This window comes from Capricornis sumatraensis, chromosome 4 (assembly GCF_032405125.1).
Source record: "Capricornis sumatraensis isolate serow.1 chromosome 4, serow.2, whole genome shotgun sequence".
NCBI classification, from domain to species: Eukaryota; Metazoa; Chordata; class Mammalia; order Artiodactyla; family Bovidae; genus Capricornis; species Capricornis sumatraensis.
In genome coordinates this window covers 152151626-152170387 of record NC_091072.1, presented here as the reverse complement: position 1 = coordinate 152170387, position 18762 = coordinate 152151626, and the positions used below count along the sequence as shown (strand labels likewise).

General features: G+C 49.7%; 1 protein-coding gene across 1 annotated transcript; it reads left to right on the top strand.

The window, feature by feature from the left end:
- The first annotated feature begins 15773 nt into the window (after positions 1–15773).
- On the top strand, positions 15774–18333 carry FBXL14 (F-box and leucine rich repeat protein 14). Its single transcript, XM_068971212.1, has one exon. It carries the CDS (start codon positions 15774–15776, stop codon positions 16974–16976), a length of 1203 nt encoding a protein of 400 aa, XP_068827313.1. The 3' UTR covers positions 16977–18333.
- The last annotated feature ends 429 nt before the right edge of the window (positions 18334–18762 follow it).

Genomic DNA, 18762 nt, shown 5'->3' with positions numbered 1-18762 from the left:
AGAACACCACAGATGTAATCCCTCTAGCTTTTTTATTTTTTGTCACTCATTGCTTTTCATGGTAGAACAGAAATGGCAAATAATGTTTTCAGGTCTTCAAGTGTCCCTTTTCTAGCTTTGTCTTAGAATTTAAACGAATGGAATAATATATATATATATATATATATATTTTTTAACGGAGACTTCCCTGGTGATCCGGTGGTTAAGACTCAACGCTTTCAGTGCCAGGGACCCAGGTTTGATCCCTGGTCAGGGAACTAAGTTCTCACAAGCCCAAGCCATACACCATGGCCAAAAAAGGAAACAAAGCAACCCCCACCCTCAGTTTGGAACACAATCCATGCATCAGAATGGAACAACTGGCTCTCTCCAAGGACAATTTTTTTTTTCACTTTATTTTACTTTACAATACTGTATTGGTTTTGCCATACATTGACATGAATCCACCACGGGTGTACATGAGTTCCCAAACATGAACCCCCCTCCCACCTCCCACCCCATATCATCTCTCTGGATCATCCCCGTGCACCAGCCCCGAGCATCCTGTATCCTGCATCGAACATAGACTGGTGATTCGTTTCTTGCATGATAGTATACATGTTTCAATGCCATTCTCCCAAATCATCCCACCCTCTTCCTCTACCTCAGAGTCCAAAAGTCCGCTCTACACATCTGTGTCTGTTTCCAAGGACAATTTAAGATGATCAAATTTTGAGACATTTTTCTATTTATTTTTTGATGTGTTGCTGCTGCTGCTAAGTCGCTTCAGTCGTGTCTGACTCTGTGTGACCCCATAGACGGCAGCCCACCAGGCTCCCCCCGTCCCTGGAATTCTCCAGGCAAGAACACTGGAGTGGGGTGCCATTTCCTTCTCCAATGCATGAAAGTGAAAGTGAAAATGCATGAAAGTGAAAGTGAAGTCGCTCAGTCGTGTCTGACTCCTAGCGACCCCAGGGACTGAAGCCTACAGGCTCCTCAGTCCATGGGATTTTCCAGGCAAGACTGGACCACTTTAAAAGTCTTTACTGAATTTGTTACAATATTGTTTCTGCTTTATGTGTCTTGGTGTTTGGGCATGTGGGGTCTTTTTGCCCCCTGACAGGGATCAAACCTGCACCCCCTGCATTGGAAGGCAGATTTTTAACCACTGGACCATCAGGGAAGTCCCTAAGATGATCTAAACCAAACCATGGATTCTTTCATTTTTCCCCTTCAAATTAAAGTACAGCTGATTTACAATATTGTGTTAGATGTACAGCATATCGATTATTTTCGCTGATTATACTTTATTACATGTTATCACAGGGTAATGAGTATAATTCCCTCTGCTGTATCCTTGTCGCTCATCTATTTTATACATAGCAGTTTGTATCTGTTAATCCTGTATGCCTAATTTGTCCCTCCCCTCTTAAATCATGAGATTCCTTATGTTGCTTCAGTTCAGTTCAGTTCAGTTCAGTCGCTCAGTCGTGTCCGACTCTTTGCGACCCCATGAATCGCAGCACGCCTCCCTGTCCATCACCAACTCCCAGAGTTCACTCAGACTCATGTCCATCGAGTCCGTGATGCCATCCAGCCATCTCATCCTCTGTCGTCCCCTTCTCCTACTGCCCCTAATCCCTCCCAGCATCAGAGTCTTTTCCAATGACTCAACTCTTCACATGAGGTGGCCAAAGTACTGGAGTTTCAGCTTTAGCATCATTCCTTCCAAAGAAATCCCATAAGGATGAAGAAATGCTCAAATCTTGGCACTTCCTATTTTATACTATATAACACAAAATATTAGCATATTAATTCACATGGTACTCACAGCTTTCCATTGGTGTAGGACACCTCTTAGTAAATGCTGTGTTTATATTGGACACATTGATGGTCAAGCCTTAGCCCAAGAAGCGGGTACACCATTTCTACCATGAAGCATAAGACAGGCTGCGGCTGGGGTCACAGTGCAGCTCGCCCACTTCTTCTCTGTCCGCTAGAACGGTTTCTTAGCTTTTATATTATTTTTCAAAGTATGCCAAATGTTTAGCATTTATATTTTAAATCAAGAGAATGGAGAACCAAGCAAAAAGAAGACCCCAAAGGCGGGGATTTCCATTTCCCCAGAGCACATTTTCTAAAAAATTTCACTTGTTATTTATTTTTGACTGTGCTGACGTTAGTTGCCGCACAAACTTTTCTCTAGTCCTGCGAGCAGGGGCTCCTCTCTAGTTGCAGTGCCAGCTTCTCACTGCAGCGGCTTCTCTTGCTGCGGAGCACGGGCTCTAGGCCACGCGGGCTTCAGCAGTGATGGTGCACAGGTTTAGTTGCTCCGTGGCATGTGGGATCTTCCTGGACCAGGGATCGAACCTGTGTCTGCTGCACTGGCAGGAGGATTCCTTACCACTAAGCCGCCAGAGAAGCCCAGTGCTTTTTCTTTTAACATACTTAACAATATGTTCATTATTTATTTGTTTATTCCTCCCACCCCAACCCTCAGCACATTTAACAGTTGCTCACACCACTGTTTGGAGAAGCTGTTTTCCCTCCCCTGCTGCAGTGTATCACCATCCTCCTCACTTAGTGGGAGAAATGAGCCCACTTTGGGGGACTTCTGCCCACGCCTGACTATCCTTCCAGAGGCACAGTTTTTTTTTTATGCATTTGGCTGCGCTGGGTCTTACTTGCAGCAGATCTTAAGTTGTGGCATACTGGATTTTTTTTTTTTTTGAGGATAATTGCTTTATAATGTTGTTAGTTTCTGCTGTCCAGCAACGTGAAACAGCTTTTAGTATACAAAATCCCCTCCCTCGTGAGCCTCCCTTCCACCCCTCCATCCCACCCCTCTAGGTCATCACAGAGCTCTAAGCTGAGTTCCCTGTGCCGTATAGCAACTTCCCACGAGCACCTATTTTACACATGGGAGCAGGGAGCCTGGTGGGCTTCTGTCGATGGGGTCGCACAGAGTCGGACACGACTGAAGTGACTTAGCAGCAGCAGCAGCATATATATAGGGCTTCCCAGGTGGCTCAGATGGTAAAAAATTTTCCTGCAATACAGGAGACCCAGGGTCCATTCCTGGGTCAGGAAGATCCCCTGGAGAAGGGCATGGCAAACCACTCCAGTATTCTTGCCTGGAGAATCTCGTGACAGAGGAGCCTGGTGGGCTATAGTCCATGGGGTCGCAGAGTTGGACACGACTGAAGCGACGTGGCAGAGTGTCGATATGTCAACTGTTTCAATTTGTCCCAGCCTCTCCTTCCCCTGCTGTGTCCACACACCCATTCCCCATGTCTGCATCTCTATTCCTGCCCTGCAAATAGGTTCACCTGCGCCATTCTTCCTAGATTCTATACATTTGGCATTCAGATTGCAACATGCAACATGCAAACTCTAACGTGACATGTGGAATTTTGCTCCATGACCAGGGATCGAACCTGCGTCGGGAGTGTGGAGTCTTAGCCACTGGACCACCAGGGAAGTCTCCAAACACACAGAGTTCTCATAAAATATCTCATACAAGGGCAAGCCTCCGTGAGAGGTTCCCAGCGGCTCTGCAGTCCCAGGAGAGACCCCGTGACCCTGAGAAGGTCACTTCTCATTCTCCGCCTTGTTTTCTCCGTTTGTAAAACCCAGAGCTGTCCTCATGTGTCCTCACCACACCCTCAAAGCTTCAAAAGGAACCATCATCCAGTCTCTAGTTCCCCTCTTCTCCCCAAATGCTGACAGCTTAGTCCCCCCAAACAACTAAATCACTGAATTCTGGATAGTCAACAGCAGGCATGGACCACTTGGGTCAGTTACTTGATCTTTTTGGCTTTAAACAGTACGTGACGTTTAGAAATCAATAGTAAACAACAAAGAACCTCACGGAGCTCAGCACTGAGGCAAGTTGCTCCAACTTTAGGAAAGTTGGGATGGGGTTTCTGTGCTGCTTTCACACCCAGACATAGCAGGGAACCCCCACTTGGACTTAGTGGCCCCTTTGGAGTAACTGTTTATCAAGAAAGTGTCAGACCCCATGATTATGTAAAGATATGATTTTTATCCTTCATGGGATGTGAAGAGTTAACACCAACAAGGCTAGATTGTGCTTTTTTACCCTTTGAGATTCTGGCTTTAACCCTATCCTCTTGGCGGAAAAGAAGATCTGGCTGTGAGCTCAGTGTCAGAGCCGACCCCTAGTCCTCCTGTGAGTCTGACATCATGCAAGAGATGTAAATGCCCAGGTCCACCATCCACAGAGGACCTTCCAGCAAGGCCTGGCTCAGCGCCAGCACCTATCCAAAAGGGAACAACCTTCAGACTCCGGCCTGTAAGGCTGCAGACAGCAGCGTCCTAGGATCTCGAGGAGTTACAAACCAGTGCTGAGTAAGATTGGTCTCAGTCCCCTCCCTGTGTTTGCAATATTTATCAGGATTTGACAAACAAATGAATAGTCACTGGAAGGACTGATGCTGAAGCTGAAGCTCCAGTACTTTGGCCACCTGATGCGAAGGGCTGAATCATTGGAAAAGACCCTGGTGCTGGGAAAGACTGAGGGCAGGAGAAGGGTACAGCAGGGGATGAGATGGTTGGACGGTATCACCGACTCAGTGGACATGAGTTTGAGCAAACTCGGGGAGATGGTGAAGGACAGGGAAGCCTGGCGTGCTGCAGTCCATGGGGTCGCAAAGAGTTGGATACGACTGAGCAACTGAACAACAACAGGACAAATCTGTGAGGATCCTGAAAAAAATGACCTTGCCCGGCAGAGAGAACAAGGCCCCAGGCTGGGGAGAAGCAGCCTAGCTAGCTGTCTACTCAGGTGGTGAAAGTTTGGAATGTACTCAGCCCTGGGAGCTCATGGCCGACGCCTGCTTCTCTTGGAAAAGGGAACTGAAATGGGTTAAAAATAGTCCTTCTCTACCGTCAGCCCTCCAGAGAGCGAGCCCAGGGTGCAGCACCCAAGCCTGCAGACATGAAATGGCACTCACGAAAGATGGATATGCACTCTGTTCCTGTAAATGACTCCATTCATGTCATTGTTTGAGATTCCACATGGGAGTGATGTCACATGGTATTTGGCCTTCTCTGTTTGACTTACTTCACTCAATATGATAACCTCTAGGTCCATCCATGTTGCCGCAGAAACAGACTCACAGACACAGAAAAAATGATGATTACCAGAGGATACGAGGGGCGGGGGGAGGATAAAATAGGAGTTTAAGATGAACAGATACACAGTACTCTGCATACAATAGATAAACAACAAGGGCCTGCTATATAGCACAGGATATGTGATGTCTTGTAGTAACTGGTAATGGAAAAGAATCTGAAAAAAAAACAACCTGTATATATTGTATACATATACGTACACATGTACATGTGTACACATATACACACACGTGTACATATATATACACATGTACACACATATATACACTTGTACATATATATACATGTATACATATATATACACATATATACATACATGGGTCTTCCCACGTGGCTCAGTGGTAAAGAATCCACCTGCCAATGTAGGAGCTGAAAAGAGATGCAGGTTTAATCCCTGGGTCAGGAAAAGTCCCTGCAGGAGGATATAGCAACCATTCCTGGATTCTTGCCTGGGAAATCCCATGGACAGAGGAGCCGGGAGGGCTACAGTCCATGGGGTGGCAGAGTCAGACACAACTGAGCGACTTAGCACACATACCATACATCCATATGTGTATACATATATGGCTGCATCACATGCTGTACCATTGAAACCAACACAATATCACAAATCTAACAGTACTTCAGTTAAAAACAAATGGTTAAAAACGTTTGAAACGCAGGAGCCTCTCTCCTCTCTCCTCTCCAGATGCTCTGCCTAATCTTTGCCCTCTCCAGACCCCACCTCTCCTGCAGCCCAAGGCCACACTCCTCTTTTCCTAGCACTTCCCCCCCCTGACCCCCCCATCCCCCCACCCCCCCATCCCCCCACCCCCCCCAGCTCTCCCCCACTCCCGGGCTCCCTGAGGGTCTCCTCACCCCAGGTTACCTGCACTGAGAGGGGGCTGTTTCCTAGAAAGCGGGCTAATAGGGAAGCAACCACTAGAGGGTGACATGATTACACATAAACGTGCTCCTGGGGACGGCGCAGGGCCAGAGCTGGCCAGGCGTCCAGCTGGAGGCCCAGAGAGGGAGCAGGCCGCAGCACAGGTGACCCACTGTGACAAGCACACTCACAGCAGCGTCTTCAGGCTCCAGTCATGTCTGTCTGTCTGTCTCTCTGTGTGTGTCTGTCTCACACACACACACTGACCCATACTGGCTGGCTAACCAACCGGGGTTTCAGGTGTTCTGCACAAAAGCCACTCCTGGCCGTGGTCCACGACCGTGAATGGCAGAGTGCACATCTCAGCCGCTCCTTTCACGGCCCTCCTTGCAGCTCAGCCAGGTGGGAGGGCAAGCTGACATGCCTCTGTAGGGCAGTGGAGCTCAGGGGCTTAGAAAGTGGCTCAAGACCTGGACTATGGAGCTCAAGTTCCAGTTCTGTGGGCCCACTGGTCCTGAGCACTTACCTGTCTGTGCCACGGCTTCTCCACCTGTAAATGGAGGTGAGCTGATGTGAGGAACAGCTAAGTTCATACTCGTAAAGACCTCTGAAGAACGTCTAACACACGTAAAAGCTCAGTAAATAGCAGCTGTTCAACAGCCAGGAGCTGCGCTAGAAGGTTTTGTGCATTATCCTACTCAATCCTCACAAGCCCCCAAGATACGAAAGTCACTAGTCCCATTTCACAGATGGAAACACCAAGGCTCCAAGTGGTTAAATAGCTTCTCCAGAGTCACAGAGCTGATAAGAGACAGATTCCAGGTTTTAACTCAGAATCTGTCTGACTGAAAACCCATGTTCTGGGACTTGCCTGGAGGTCCAGTGGTTAGGACTCCTCGCTTCTACTACAGGGAACATGGTTTCGATTCCTGGCTGGGGGAACTAAGATCCCACATGCCACGTGGTGCAAAGTAACTCAATAAAAATAAAACAAAATAAAAGCCCATGTTCTTTTACTATATCACGGGGGAAACTTCGGACTTTGTACCAGAAGACTCAAAGGCAAAAGATGGGGGCAAGAAGGGGAACAAAATTTTTTAAACATTATTTGTATTTTACTCAAAAAGGAAAGCCTTCAAGAAATATAATTTAGCAAAAGTTTTACAGCAGGAGAAGTTAACCCAGGGAACAGGAGGTTCTGGCAGCAGCACCGGGGAACCTGCTGGACATGTGAGTTCTCAGCAGCTCCCCAGACCTCTGACCCAAGGCCTTCCAAGTTACTCGGACGCACATGCAGGCTTGAGAGGCACAAGGAAGCCCAGGAGCTGGTGCTGAAAACCCAGGTCAGAGGCAAAGGCAGGACATCTGTCTGGCAGACACTGAGTCTGGGACTGAGTCTTCCTGCCTCGAGGAGGAGAAAATAAGGGGCACAGAGCCAGGGCACCCCCATGTGAACGCCCATCTCATGACGCTCTTGTGAGTTGGCCGCTCTGTTCCTTTGACCTGCACATTACTCAGAAACAGGAAATAACATTTTTTAAATGTTTAACTGTTAGTAAGAATGCATCTGTGTAATTTGGGGGCACATCTGTGTAGGGCTTCTTTTTTTTTTGATGGTACATTTATAAAAGAAAAAAACCAGAACAGCATTTGTTAGGTCCCTCCCAGGGGCCAGGTTCTGCACAAGGACCCTCCCTCTCCGCTGGTCCTCTAAATGGAGGACATTTTATTTATAACCATCAGCCATTGGCACTTCCACCCCTGATAACTGGTCACTATTTTGCAGTGTGTTTCTGTCTGCCCTTAGGGGCAGACACACCCTCTGCATATCTGTCTACTCCAGGGCACAGAGCCATGCACACCAGCTGTATGTACGTCCCCTGTACCATCAAATGATTGAAAACTTTGCCCAAGTGTTCAGTGCTTAGAAATGGCTACGTTTACAACACGGGTTATTCTTATTTTAGGGTTGTCATAGCTACCTGCTCGGTAACAAGCACCCAAGGTGTTTGTTGCTATTAATGTGGCACCCCACTCCAGTACTCTTGCCTGGAAAATCCCATGGATGGAGGAGCCTAGTAGGCTGCAATCCATGGGGTTGCTAAGAGTCAGACACGACTGAGAGACTTCCCTTTCACTTTTCACTTTCATGCATTGGAGAAGGAAATGGCACCCCACTCCAGTGTTCTTGCCTGGAGAGTTTCAGAGACAGAGGAGCCTAGTGGGCTGCCATCTATGGGGTCGCACAGAGTCGGACACGACTGAAGCGACTTAGCAGCACCAGCAGCAGCTGATACTTGGGGTTTTTCGATCCAAGTAATTCTAATCCTTTGGTTGGGTGTTGGAATACGTGAAAATAGGTATGAGTTAACACGCAAAAGTTGCAAACGACAAATTTCAAGTGGTAGCCAATTTCCAGAGTAGACGGAGGGAATGTCCATCCATCTGGGGGTGATTCTCAACAGTCACCCTTTCTGCATGAGTTTTTCCAGTTAGGACACAAAAGGGTACAGTCATCCTGAAGTGAGGGCTCCAGTCAAACAGACCCCAAACCCTTATTTTTCTTGGGGTGGATAAAGCCCTTGTCTATAGGATATAGTGAACTAATAATTTGGGAGTCAGTAAACAAGTAGTTCGGAGAAGGCAATGGCACCCCACTCCAGTACTCTTGCCTGGAAAATCCCATGGATGGAGGAGCCTGGTAGGCTGCAGTCCATGGGGTCGCTAAGAGTCAGACATGACTGAGCGACTTCCCTTTCACTTTTCACTTTCATACATTGGAGAAGGAAATGGCAACCCACTCCAGTGTTCTTGCCTGGGGAATCCCAGGGACGGGAGAGCCTGATGGGCTACCGTCTATGGGGTTGCACAGAGTCAGACACGACTGAAGTGACTTAGCAGCAGCAGCAGCAAACAAGTAGTTTGTGGGTGCCCCCAGCAATTTGTTGATGTGAGAACAATTTTCACCTATTTTTCCTATTTATGTCTTCATTTCACATTGTTTGCTCTGTTTCTTTCATTTTCACATAATATGGAAGATATTATATCTTCCATATTTTCCTATATTTTCATTTTTAATTGTTGCAAAATACATGTACAGTAAAATTTACCGTCATAGCCATCTTAAACCATAGAATTCCATAGTGTTAAGTACATTCATATGGTGCAACAAATTCCCAGAATTTGTTCATCTTGCAAAATTGAAACTCTATGCCCATAAACAGCCCCTCCTCCTCAGCCTCTGGCAATCACCCTTCCAGATTCTGGGATTTTTCACCACTCTGCACACCTCACATAAGTGAAATAATACCCTATTATCTTTTTGCGATTGGTTTATTTCACTTGGAATAAAGTCCCCAAGTTTCCTCCATGCTGTGGTGTGTGATAGCATTTCCTTCCTTTTTAAGGCTATCCTGAAAGATGATGCCGTGAAAGTGCTGCACTCAGTATGCCAGCAAGTTTGGAAACTCAGCAGTGGCCACAGGACTGGAAAAGGTCAGTTTTCATTCCAATTCCAAAGAAAGGCAATGCCAAAGAATGCTCAAACTACCGCACAGTTGCACTCATCTCACATGCTAGTAAAGTAATGTTCAAAATTCTCCAAGCCAGGCTTCAGCAATACGTGAACCGAGAACTCCCTGATGTTCAAGCTGGTTTTAGAAAAGGCAGAGGAACCAGAGATCAAATTGCCAACATCCACTGGATCATGGAAAAAGCAAGAGAGTTCCAGAAAAACATCTATTTCTGCTTTATTGACTATGCCAAAGCCTTTGACTGTGTGGATCACAAGAAACTGGAAAATTCTGAGAGAGATGAGAATACCAGACCACCTAACCTGCCTCTTGAGAAATCTGTATGCAGGTCAGGAGGCAACAGTTAGAACTGGACATAAACAACAGACTGGTTCCAAATAGGAAAAGGAATACGTCAAAGCTGTATATTGTCACCCTGCTTATTTAATTTCTATGCAGAGTACATCATGAGAAACGCTGGACTGGAAGAAACACAAGCTGGAGTCAAGATTGCCAGGAGAAATATCAATAACCTCAGATATGCAGATGACACCACTCTTATGGCAGAAAGTGAAGAGGAGCTAAAAAGCCTCTTGAAGAAAGTGAAAGAGGAGAGCGAAAGAGTTGGCTTAAAGCTCACCATTCAGAAAACGAAGATCATGGCATCTGGTCCCATCACTTCATGGGAAATAGATGGGGAAACAGTAGAAACAGTGTCAGACTTTATTTTTGGGGGTTCCAAAATCACTGCAGATGGTGACTGCAGCCATGAAATTAAAAGACGCTTACTCCTTGGAAGAAAAGTTATGACCAACCTGGATAGTATATTCAAAAGCAGAGACATTACTTTGCTGACTAAGGTCCATCTAGTCAAGGCTATGGTTTTTCCTATGGTCATGTATGGATGTGAGAGTTGGACTGTGAAGAAGGCTGAGCACCAAAGAATTGATGCTTTTGAACTGTGGTGTTGGAGAAGACTCTTGAGAGTCCCTTGGACTGCAAGGAGATTCAACCAGTCCATTCTGGAGGAGCTCAACCCTGGGATTTCTTTGGAAGGAATAATGCTAAAGCTGAAACTCCAGTACTTTGGCCACCTCATGCGAAGAGTTGACTCATTGGAAAAGACTCTGATGCTGGGAGGGATTGGGGGCAGGAGGAAAAGGGGACAACCCAGGATGAGATGGCTGGATGGCATCACGGACTCGATGGACGTGAGTCTGAATGAACTCCGGGAGATGGTGATGGACAGGGAGGCCTGGCGTGCTGTGATTCATGGGGTCGCAAAGAGTCGGACACGACTGAGCGACTGAACTGAACTGAATATTCCAATGTATGGATAGACCACATTGTGTTTATCCATCAACTGTGAGGGACACTTAGGTTGCTCCTACTCAAACCATGCATCTCAGATTGGGGCTTGAACCCATGTGCTGAAACATAAACCTGGCCAAAATCTAGTTTTGGACTCAAACCCACATGACCAGGACTTGGTGGTGGTGGTGGTTTAGTCCTAAGTCGTGTCTGACACTTGCAATCCCATGGACTGTTGCCCACCAGGCTCTTGTGTCCATGGATTCTCCAGGCAAGAATACTGGAGTGGGTTGCCATTTCCTTCTCTACGGGATCTTGCCGACCCAGGAATCGAACCCAGGTCTCCTGCGTTGCAGGCAGATTCTTTACAAACTGAGCTATGAGGCCAGGACTTGAACCTGCCCTAAACCCATGGTCCTCCAACTCAGATCATACACCTGGTTTTAGGACCCAGTGAAGCTCAGGATCTTGATGTCTCGTGGCAGAAAGAATTCAGTGAGAGACAAAGTGATAGGTAAGGAGCGGATTTATTTAAAGAGAAACACACTCCATGGACAAGAGTGTGGGCCATCTCAGAAGGCGAGCATGCATGCTGAACCACTTCAGTCGTGTCCTATTCTTTGCAACCCCATAGCCCGCCAGGCTCTTCTGTCCATGGGGATTATCCAGGCAAGAATCCTGGAGTGGGTGGCTGTGCCCTCCTCCAGGGGAATCTTCCCGACCCAGGGTTTGAACCTGTGTCTCTTATGTCTACCTGCATTGGCAGGCAGGTTCTTTACCACTAGCTTTCAGAGCAGCCTCAAAAAGTGGTGTGGTTAGTTTTTACGGGTGAGGTAATTTCACACGCTAATGAGTGGGAGGATTACTTCAACTATTTTGGGGAAGGGGAGGAGTTTTCCAGGAATGAGGCCACCACCCACTTTTTGGCCTTTGATGGCTGGCCTCAGGAATGATCATGGTGCCTGTAGTTGTATCACTTAGCTTGCTGCTGTGTCACAAGGAGTGTATACTAAGGCTCAGGGTCAAGTGGATTCATCCACAATCTTGGACCTATTTGGTTCTAATCAGCTTATGTCCTGTCCTCTGGCTATGTCATTCTTTCAAAGGGTGTGCCCTGCCCCCCCCCCCCCCACCTCCTGTTTCACTATCTTCTGGTTGTTAATGCTATGAACTTGGGTGTACAAATGTTTCTTCTAGACTCTTCTTTTATTTTTGATATATATCCAGAAGTGGAATTGCTGGATCATAAGTGAGTTGTGTTTTTAAGTTTTCGAGGAACTGCCAGGCTGTTCCCTACAGCAGCTATACCATTTCACATTCCCACCAACAGCACGCCAGAACTCCGATTTCTCTGCCTCTTCACCAAGACTTATTATTTTCTATTTTATTAACTGCAGCCATCCTAATGGGTACGAGGTAATGCCTTATTTGGTTTTGATTAGCATTTCTCTAATGATTAATGATGTTGAGCATCTTTTCACGTGCTTGTAGGCCATTTGTATGTCTTCACATTTACGGAGTGCCTCCTACACAGGCATGTGACATGCTATGGATACAATAGTTAATATAAAACATACACAACATAGTTTAACTCCTTTGATCCAAGGCCTGCCAGCTAGACTCTGGCTCACCGTTTCTGGACGCATATATATTATTTATATACATAACTGTCGGTCACCCAGTCTCTGGACCATGATGCTCTCCCTCTATTTTTGTGTCTCAAATCATAGCCTAAACTGAAACCCCCACGAAGCCACGTGAAATTGTCCTTACTCTCACTTGCACTGGGAACAAAGTGAAATGTTGGGATGAGACAGAACTCAAACACTCATGCTTCCCCATAGTGTGACTTGTGGGAAGATCACTGTAGACTATCCAGCCAGTCTGCCCTGGCAGAACACAAGGGGACTGAGACCCAGAATGGGGAGGCACTTCCTCCTCACCCCAGGCTCAGCAGAGGGGGCACCTATGCCCCGCTGTGTCCCCAATTCTTCCTGATGCTTATTCTATTTATTAAACATGAACATAATCATATTGCTGAAAATCACGGTTATATGTTTGAATGTCTTAAGTAAAAAGGCCCTATAACTAATATAAGTCTAGAGTGCAACTCAAGAGTTTTGAGACTGTGAGAACTAGCAGCAGGTTGTCAGCTTCTAGAGAGAGCATTTTCAGGTACCACTAAATGACTTTTCAGAGTTGAGAGCCGGGGTGAAATGAAAGTCACTCAGTCGTGTCTGACTCTTTGAAACAGTCCATGGAATTCTCTAGGCCAGAATACTGGAGTGGGTAGCCTTTTCCTTCTCCAGGGGAGCTTTCCAACCCAGGGATGGAACCCAGGTCTCCCCCAACGCAGATGGATTCTTTACCAACTGAGCTATCAGCGAAGCTAATAGAGCAGGAGAAACAGGGTTAACTTAAGCTCCTTCACTCCAGGTCAGGCAACCCCCAGCCATCCCCCCAAGCAAATCTCCCCTCCCTCCCATTTGTGGTTGAGGACTTTGTTTTGTGTTAGGGAGGTTTAAGGTGTTTTTGATTAGGACCTTGATAACAACACAAACAAGTCTGCACCCACAGACCAACAAGAAAAGTCACTTTACAGGGCGTGTAACGTGAAAGTTTAGGCAGCAGTGGTGGGAAACCACCATAAGCCTAGATATACCCCAGGACAAGAGTGCCAGCCGAGGTGTGCCCCAGATTTGTGACTCTATTGGACAGCACATTTGAAATCCTCTAGATGACCAGCACAACCCTGTATTATTCCACGTGCGTGCACGTGAAGTCGCTTCAGTTCCATCGGACTCTTTGCTCCTCTGTCCATGGGATTTCCCAGGCAAGAAGACTGGAGTGGGTTACCATTTCCTCCTCCGGGGGATCCCATCACCTGCATTGGCTGGCGGGTTCTTCACCACTAGAGCTACCTGGGAAGCCCATTATTCCAGGAGAGTTATACATATCTATGGGCCTCACATCAGGTGCAACTCGGGGGTGGGGTGGGGGGATTCGGGGCGGGGGGAGCGTGTGTGAAGGATTTTGCTTCTGTATTTCCAGATGGAAGAATAAGAGAGGTAGGTGGTAAAAGTCTAAAACGTATGATGCCTATTACCAATCTGTATGTACTTAGCCCACTACTGGTCTCCTGGGCAAAACATAAGTGGCCAAAAGTGAACCTCATATACTAAATATGGAACGCAGTAAAAATAGTGTTCATGCCCTTAAATAACCAATTAAACCATTCCCTACCCCCACCCCACGCGAGATCTTAGCACCTTAGTTTCTCAACTAGGAGTAGAACCCGGACTCCTCGCATTGGGAGCCCAGTCTCAGCACTAGACTGCCAGAGAAGTACCCCCAATTTCCTTTTTTGATAGCTGAATCACGTTTGTGTGAATCCACAAATTCATTAAAAACACAGAGGTTCATTTTCTGATTGCAGAATTCTTGGTTAGGGGAAGTTAAAATGAAACTGAAATCCTATCCTCTGAGTGGTTATTTAAAACCCAGGAAAAAAAAATAAATAAAATAAAACCCAGGAGCCACTTCTAAAGCATTTCATGATTCCAGCAAACAGTTTATAAACGAACAGACATTTGCTGAGGCACTTTAAATCAAGCCCAATCGTCACTGTTTTACCCAAAGGCAAAACTGTGAAGGCACACACGAATTCACTGGCTGTCAGCACGACTGGGCCCTTCACCGTATAAGAGGCTGACAAAGAAGGCGACGCAGAGAAGGATTTGGGGAGGCAGGAGGATGCGACCCGGCGCCGCCCGGGGCTCCCGGCCGAGTGCGGAAGCGGAGGAAGTTGTGATGCGCAGGGACCGAAGGAGCGCACAGGCGGCTGTGTCTGGAAACACCCGGAACATGCTAGAAGGAAGTGGTAATGCCTAGATCCCCAGTGCGCACCGGGGGACCGAGCTCGGCTAAGGGACGCGCGGACAGAGCGGAGTTTCTCCCCAGTTTCCCGCACAAGACTGGAGAGAAAGGAACCGTGGGAAGCTGCCCACTGGGAAGAACCGAGGGGGTGGCCGCACAGACGCGCCGCGGGGCCCCGGGGACGCAGGCAGGGAGGGGAGCGGAGCGGCCTCCAGCCGGGATCTGGGGAAGAGAGTCTTGAGGGAGGATAAAGGGAGCCAGCGAGAGGCTGGGCAGGGGGCGCGCGGGGCAGCCTCGGACCGGAGGCTCAGAGCCCAGACGCGCGGGCCGGGCGTGGCCGGCAGCTCCCCGCGGGCGGCGGCGGCGGCGGAAGCGGCTGCGGGCTTCCCACGTCCAGACGGCCAGCACAGGGTTAACCCGCGGCGGGCCGGCGCTCGGTTTCCAGGGCAACGCCGGCAGTTCCGGCGCGCAGGCTCGTACCATCGCGCGCGCGCGGGGGAGCGCGGGGGGCGGGGGCGCGGAGGCGCGGAGAGCAGCGGGTCCGGCCCGGACGCCCCCGGCGCGGCCGCCGCTCGCCCCGGGTCGGCTCCGCGCGCGCGCTCCGTGCCGGCCGGCGCTGCCCCGCGCGCGGACGCGGGGGCCGAGAGCGCGCCGGCCCGAGGTCCCCCCGCTGGGGCGGCCGAGTGCGGGCGGCCCGCTGGCAGCTTTGAAAAGCGGGCGAGGACAAAGGCGGCCGCAGCCTCCCGGCGCCCAGCCCGAGCGCGCAGCCCGGCCCGCGCGGCGCCGGAGGATGCGGCCGGGGACGCGGCGGCGGCGGCGGGGCGGCGCGGGCCGGGCGCGGCGGGGCTGAGCCCAGCGAGGGCCGGGCCGCGGGGGCGCCCGCCCGGGATGTGAGCGCCGAGCGCGCCGGGCGGGGAGGGCGGGCAGGAAGGACGCGCGGACTGGAGGAGGAGCGGCGCCGAGCCGGAAGGCGGGAGGCGCGTCCGTTGGGCCCGCGGCGCGGCCGGCCAGCCGCCTCGTCGCTCGGGCGGGAGCGGGGCCCGCGCCTCCTCCCCGGCGCTGCGGGGAGGAAGATGGAGACGCACATCTCGTGCCTGTTCCCCGAGCTGCTGGCCATGATCTTCGGCTACCTGGACGTGCGCGACAAGGGGCGCGCGGCGCAGGTGTGCACGGCCTGGCGGGACGCCGCCTACCACAAGTCGGTGTGGCGGGGGGTGGAGGCCAAGCTGCACCTGCGCCGGGCCAACCCGTCGCTGTTCCCCAGCCTGCAGGCCCGGGGCATCCGCCGGGTGCAGATCCTGAGCTTGCGCCGCAGCCTCAGCTACGTGATCCAGGGTATGGCCAACATCGAGAGCCTCAACCTCAGCGGCTGCTATAACCTCACCGACAACGGGCTGGGCCACGCGTTCGTGCAGGAGATCGGCTCGCTGCGCGCGCTCAACCTGAGCCTCTGCAAGCAGATCACCGACAGCAGCCTGGGCCGCATCGCCCAGTACCTCAAGGGCCTGGAGGTGCTGGAGCTGGGCGGCTGCAGCAACATCACCAACACCGGCCTCCTGCTCATCGCCTGGGGCCTGCAGCGCCTCAAGAGCCTCAATCTCCGCAGCTGCCGCCACCTCTCGGACGTGGGCATCGGGCACCTGGCCGGCATGACGCGCAGCGCGGCCGAGGGCTGCCTGGGCCTGGAGCAGCTCACGCTGCAGGACTGCCAGAAGCTCACGGACCTGTCCCTGAAGCACATCTCCCGGGGACTGACGGGCCTGAGGCTCCTCAACCTCAGCTTCTGCGGGGGCATTTCGGACGCCGGCCTCCTGCACCTGTCGCACATGGGCAGCCTGCGCAGCCTCAACCTGCGCTCGTGCGACAACATCAGCGACACGGGCATCATGCATCTGGCCATGGGCAGCCTGCGCCTTTCGGGGCTGGACGTGTCCTTCTGCGACAAAGTGGGGGACCAGAGCCTGGCTTACATCGCGCAGGGGCTGGACGGCCTCAAGTCCCTGTCCCTCTGCTCCTGCCACATCAGCGACGACGGCATCAACCGCATGGTGCGGCAGATGCACGGGCTGCGCACGCTCAACATCGGCCAGTGCGTGCGCATCACGGACAAGGGCCTGGAGCTGATCGCGGAGCACCTGAGCCAACTCACCGGCATCGACCTGTACGGCTGCACCCGCATCACCAAGCGCGGCCTGGAGCGCATCACGCAGCTGCCGTGCCTCAAGGTACTCAACCTGGGCCTCTGGCAGATGACGGACAGTGAGAAGGTCAGGTGAGGGCGGCAGCACCCGTCCCTCCCGCGCCCCCCACCCCCAGTCCCGCCCTGTTCGCCCTCCGGCCGCGGACGCGGTGGGGCGATGACCGGAAGCCCCCAGGCTCCCCTCCCCTCTTCCCTTCTCGTGTGTCCGGGGTTGGGGGGTCCCTCCCCCGCCCCTCACCTGTTCCCGGAGGGTGTGGAGATGGACCTGCCGCCCACCACCCACTCCTCCCGGCGGGGGTCCGGAGGAGGGACTGAGCTACTGCGTCCGAGCTTCGCCTGGAAGTGGGGGTGGGGGTGGGAGTGAGCAATCCCTCTAGCCCTGGGGAGTTGAGGAAAATGTCTGCCTTCACTTAAGCTTTCATTTGAATACTGTGATCTGGTTTTTATTTCGAAATGTATAAAAGCAAACCCAACTACAACGGCCTTTTCACCCTTCTTCCACTTTGTAACTAATCCCAGTCTCGCCTCATCGCTCCTCTGACAGCACTCTGCTACTCACGCTCATTTCATCCGTATTGTCTCTTTTTTTATTTTTTGAAGAAACTTGACATCCACTTGTCTCTTTTTTTTCTGCTGAGTATATTCTATATATTATATATATATAAGTTATATATATATATACACACACACATATATATGTCTGGCTACCTCGTTTTAGTTTACTTTTTTCTCTGAAGCCCTGGAATTCTACAAGAGAGATATTTTGAGACTGAAACATTTTTGTGCCTGGACTGGAAAGATGCCCATTGGGTTTGTACGTCTTTTTTCGTTTTGGCTTCTTCCCAAGCCCCATCCATCCAGTGTTTCCCACTTCACATTTCTGGCTCTTATTTTTCTTTTTGTCCTTGTCCGTAAGCATTTGAGGACTCAGCCCATGCTCCTAAATCTTGACTTAATTTATAGCACAAATGTGTGGGAGACATGAGAGTTGGACTGTTGTTTTTTTTTTGTTTGGTCTGTCTGAGATGCAGATTGTGTCTTGAAAATGATGATTATATATGCAAAGTCTGCCCCGCCCTCCCTCTCTTCCACATTTCCCCACGAAAAGGTCACAGTGAGGCTTCCTGTAGGGAGCAGAGGAGCTGGGACTGGCACTGGCTTAGAGAGGCCTCCGGCCCTGGTGTGAAGGGGAGGAGACTGAAATTCATGTCTTATCTCTATTCTGTTAATAAAACAGGTGTTGGTAGGTTTTTAAAAAATTCTGTTTCTAAATGGAGGAATAAACGCCTTGCTTTATTTTGGTGGGGGTTGGGACTTGTGGCTTTAAAAAAAAAATCGCTTCTGAGTAGGATGTATATTTTTTTGTTGGAGTTTTTTGTTCGTTTTGTTTATTTTTTTAGAATCCTCCACAGCAACATGCGAGACCATGGAGTTAAAGAAACCCAGAGACCTTTATCAATTAATTGTACTGTTTGTGAATTTGTATAAATAATAACAAAGATCCTCTTAAAACGTTTATATTCTTACAGTAAAAGGTTAAACTGATATTTATATAATAAAAGAGGAAATATGAAGTATGTTTTTTGAAAAAAAAACAACAACCAAAAGCCTTGTATCTGTGAATTATTTTTAAGGCAATGTGTGTGTTTGGGTCCAGGCCAAAGTAGGAGGTGGGTTTGCATCTCAGAAGTAAAAGATGCAGGGTTCGGTGGAGCCTGTGTGGTGTGAGTAAGCTTGTGGTGAAAAATTTATCCTGTATAAAGTTTACTGCTGACATCGAAATGTTCTGTTGCTAGAAATGTGATTAGAATGGAGATTTATATCATTTCTGAACTGTCAACAACATGGAAATTTCAAGAAAC

Bases quoted from the DNA above. Each gene is read 5' to 3' on its own strand.
- FBXL14 (XM_068971212.1), top strand. From the start codon at position 15,774: ATGGAGACGCACATCTCGTGCCTGTTCCCCGAGCTGCTGGCCATGATC.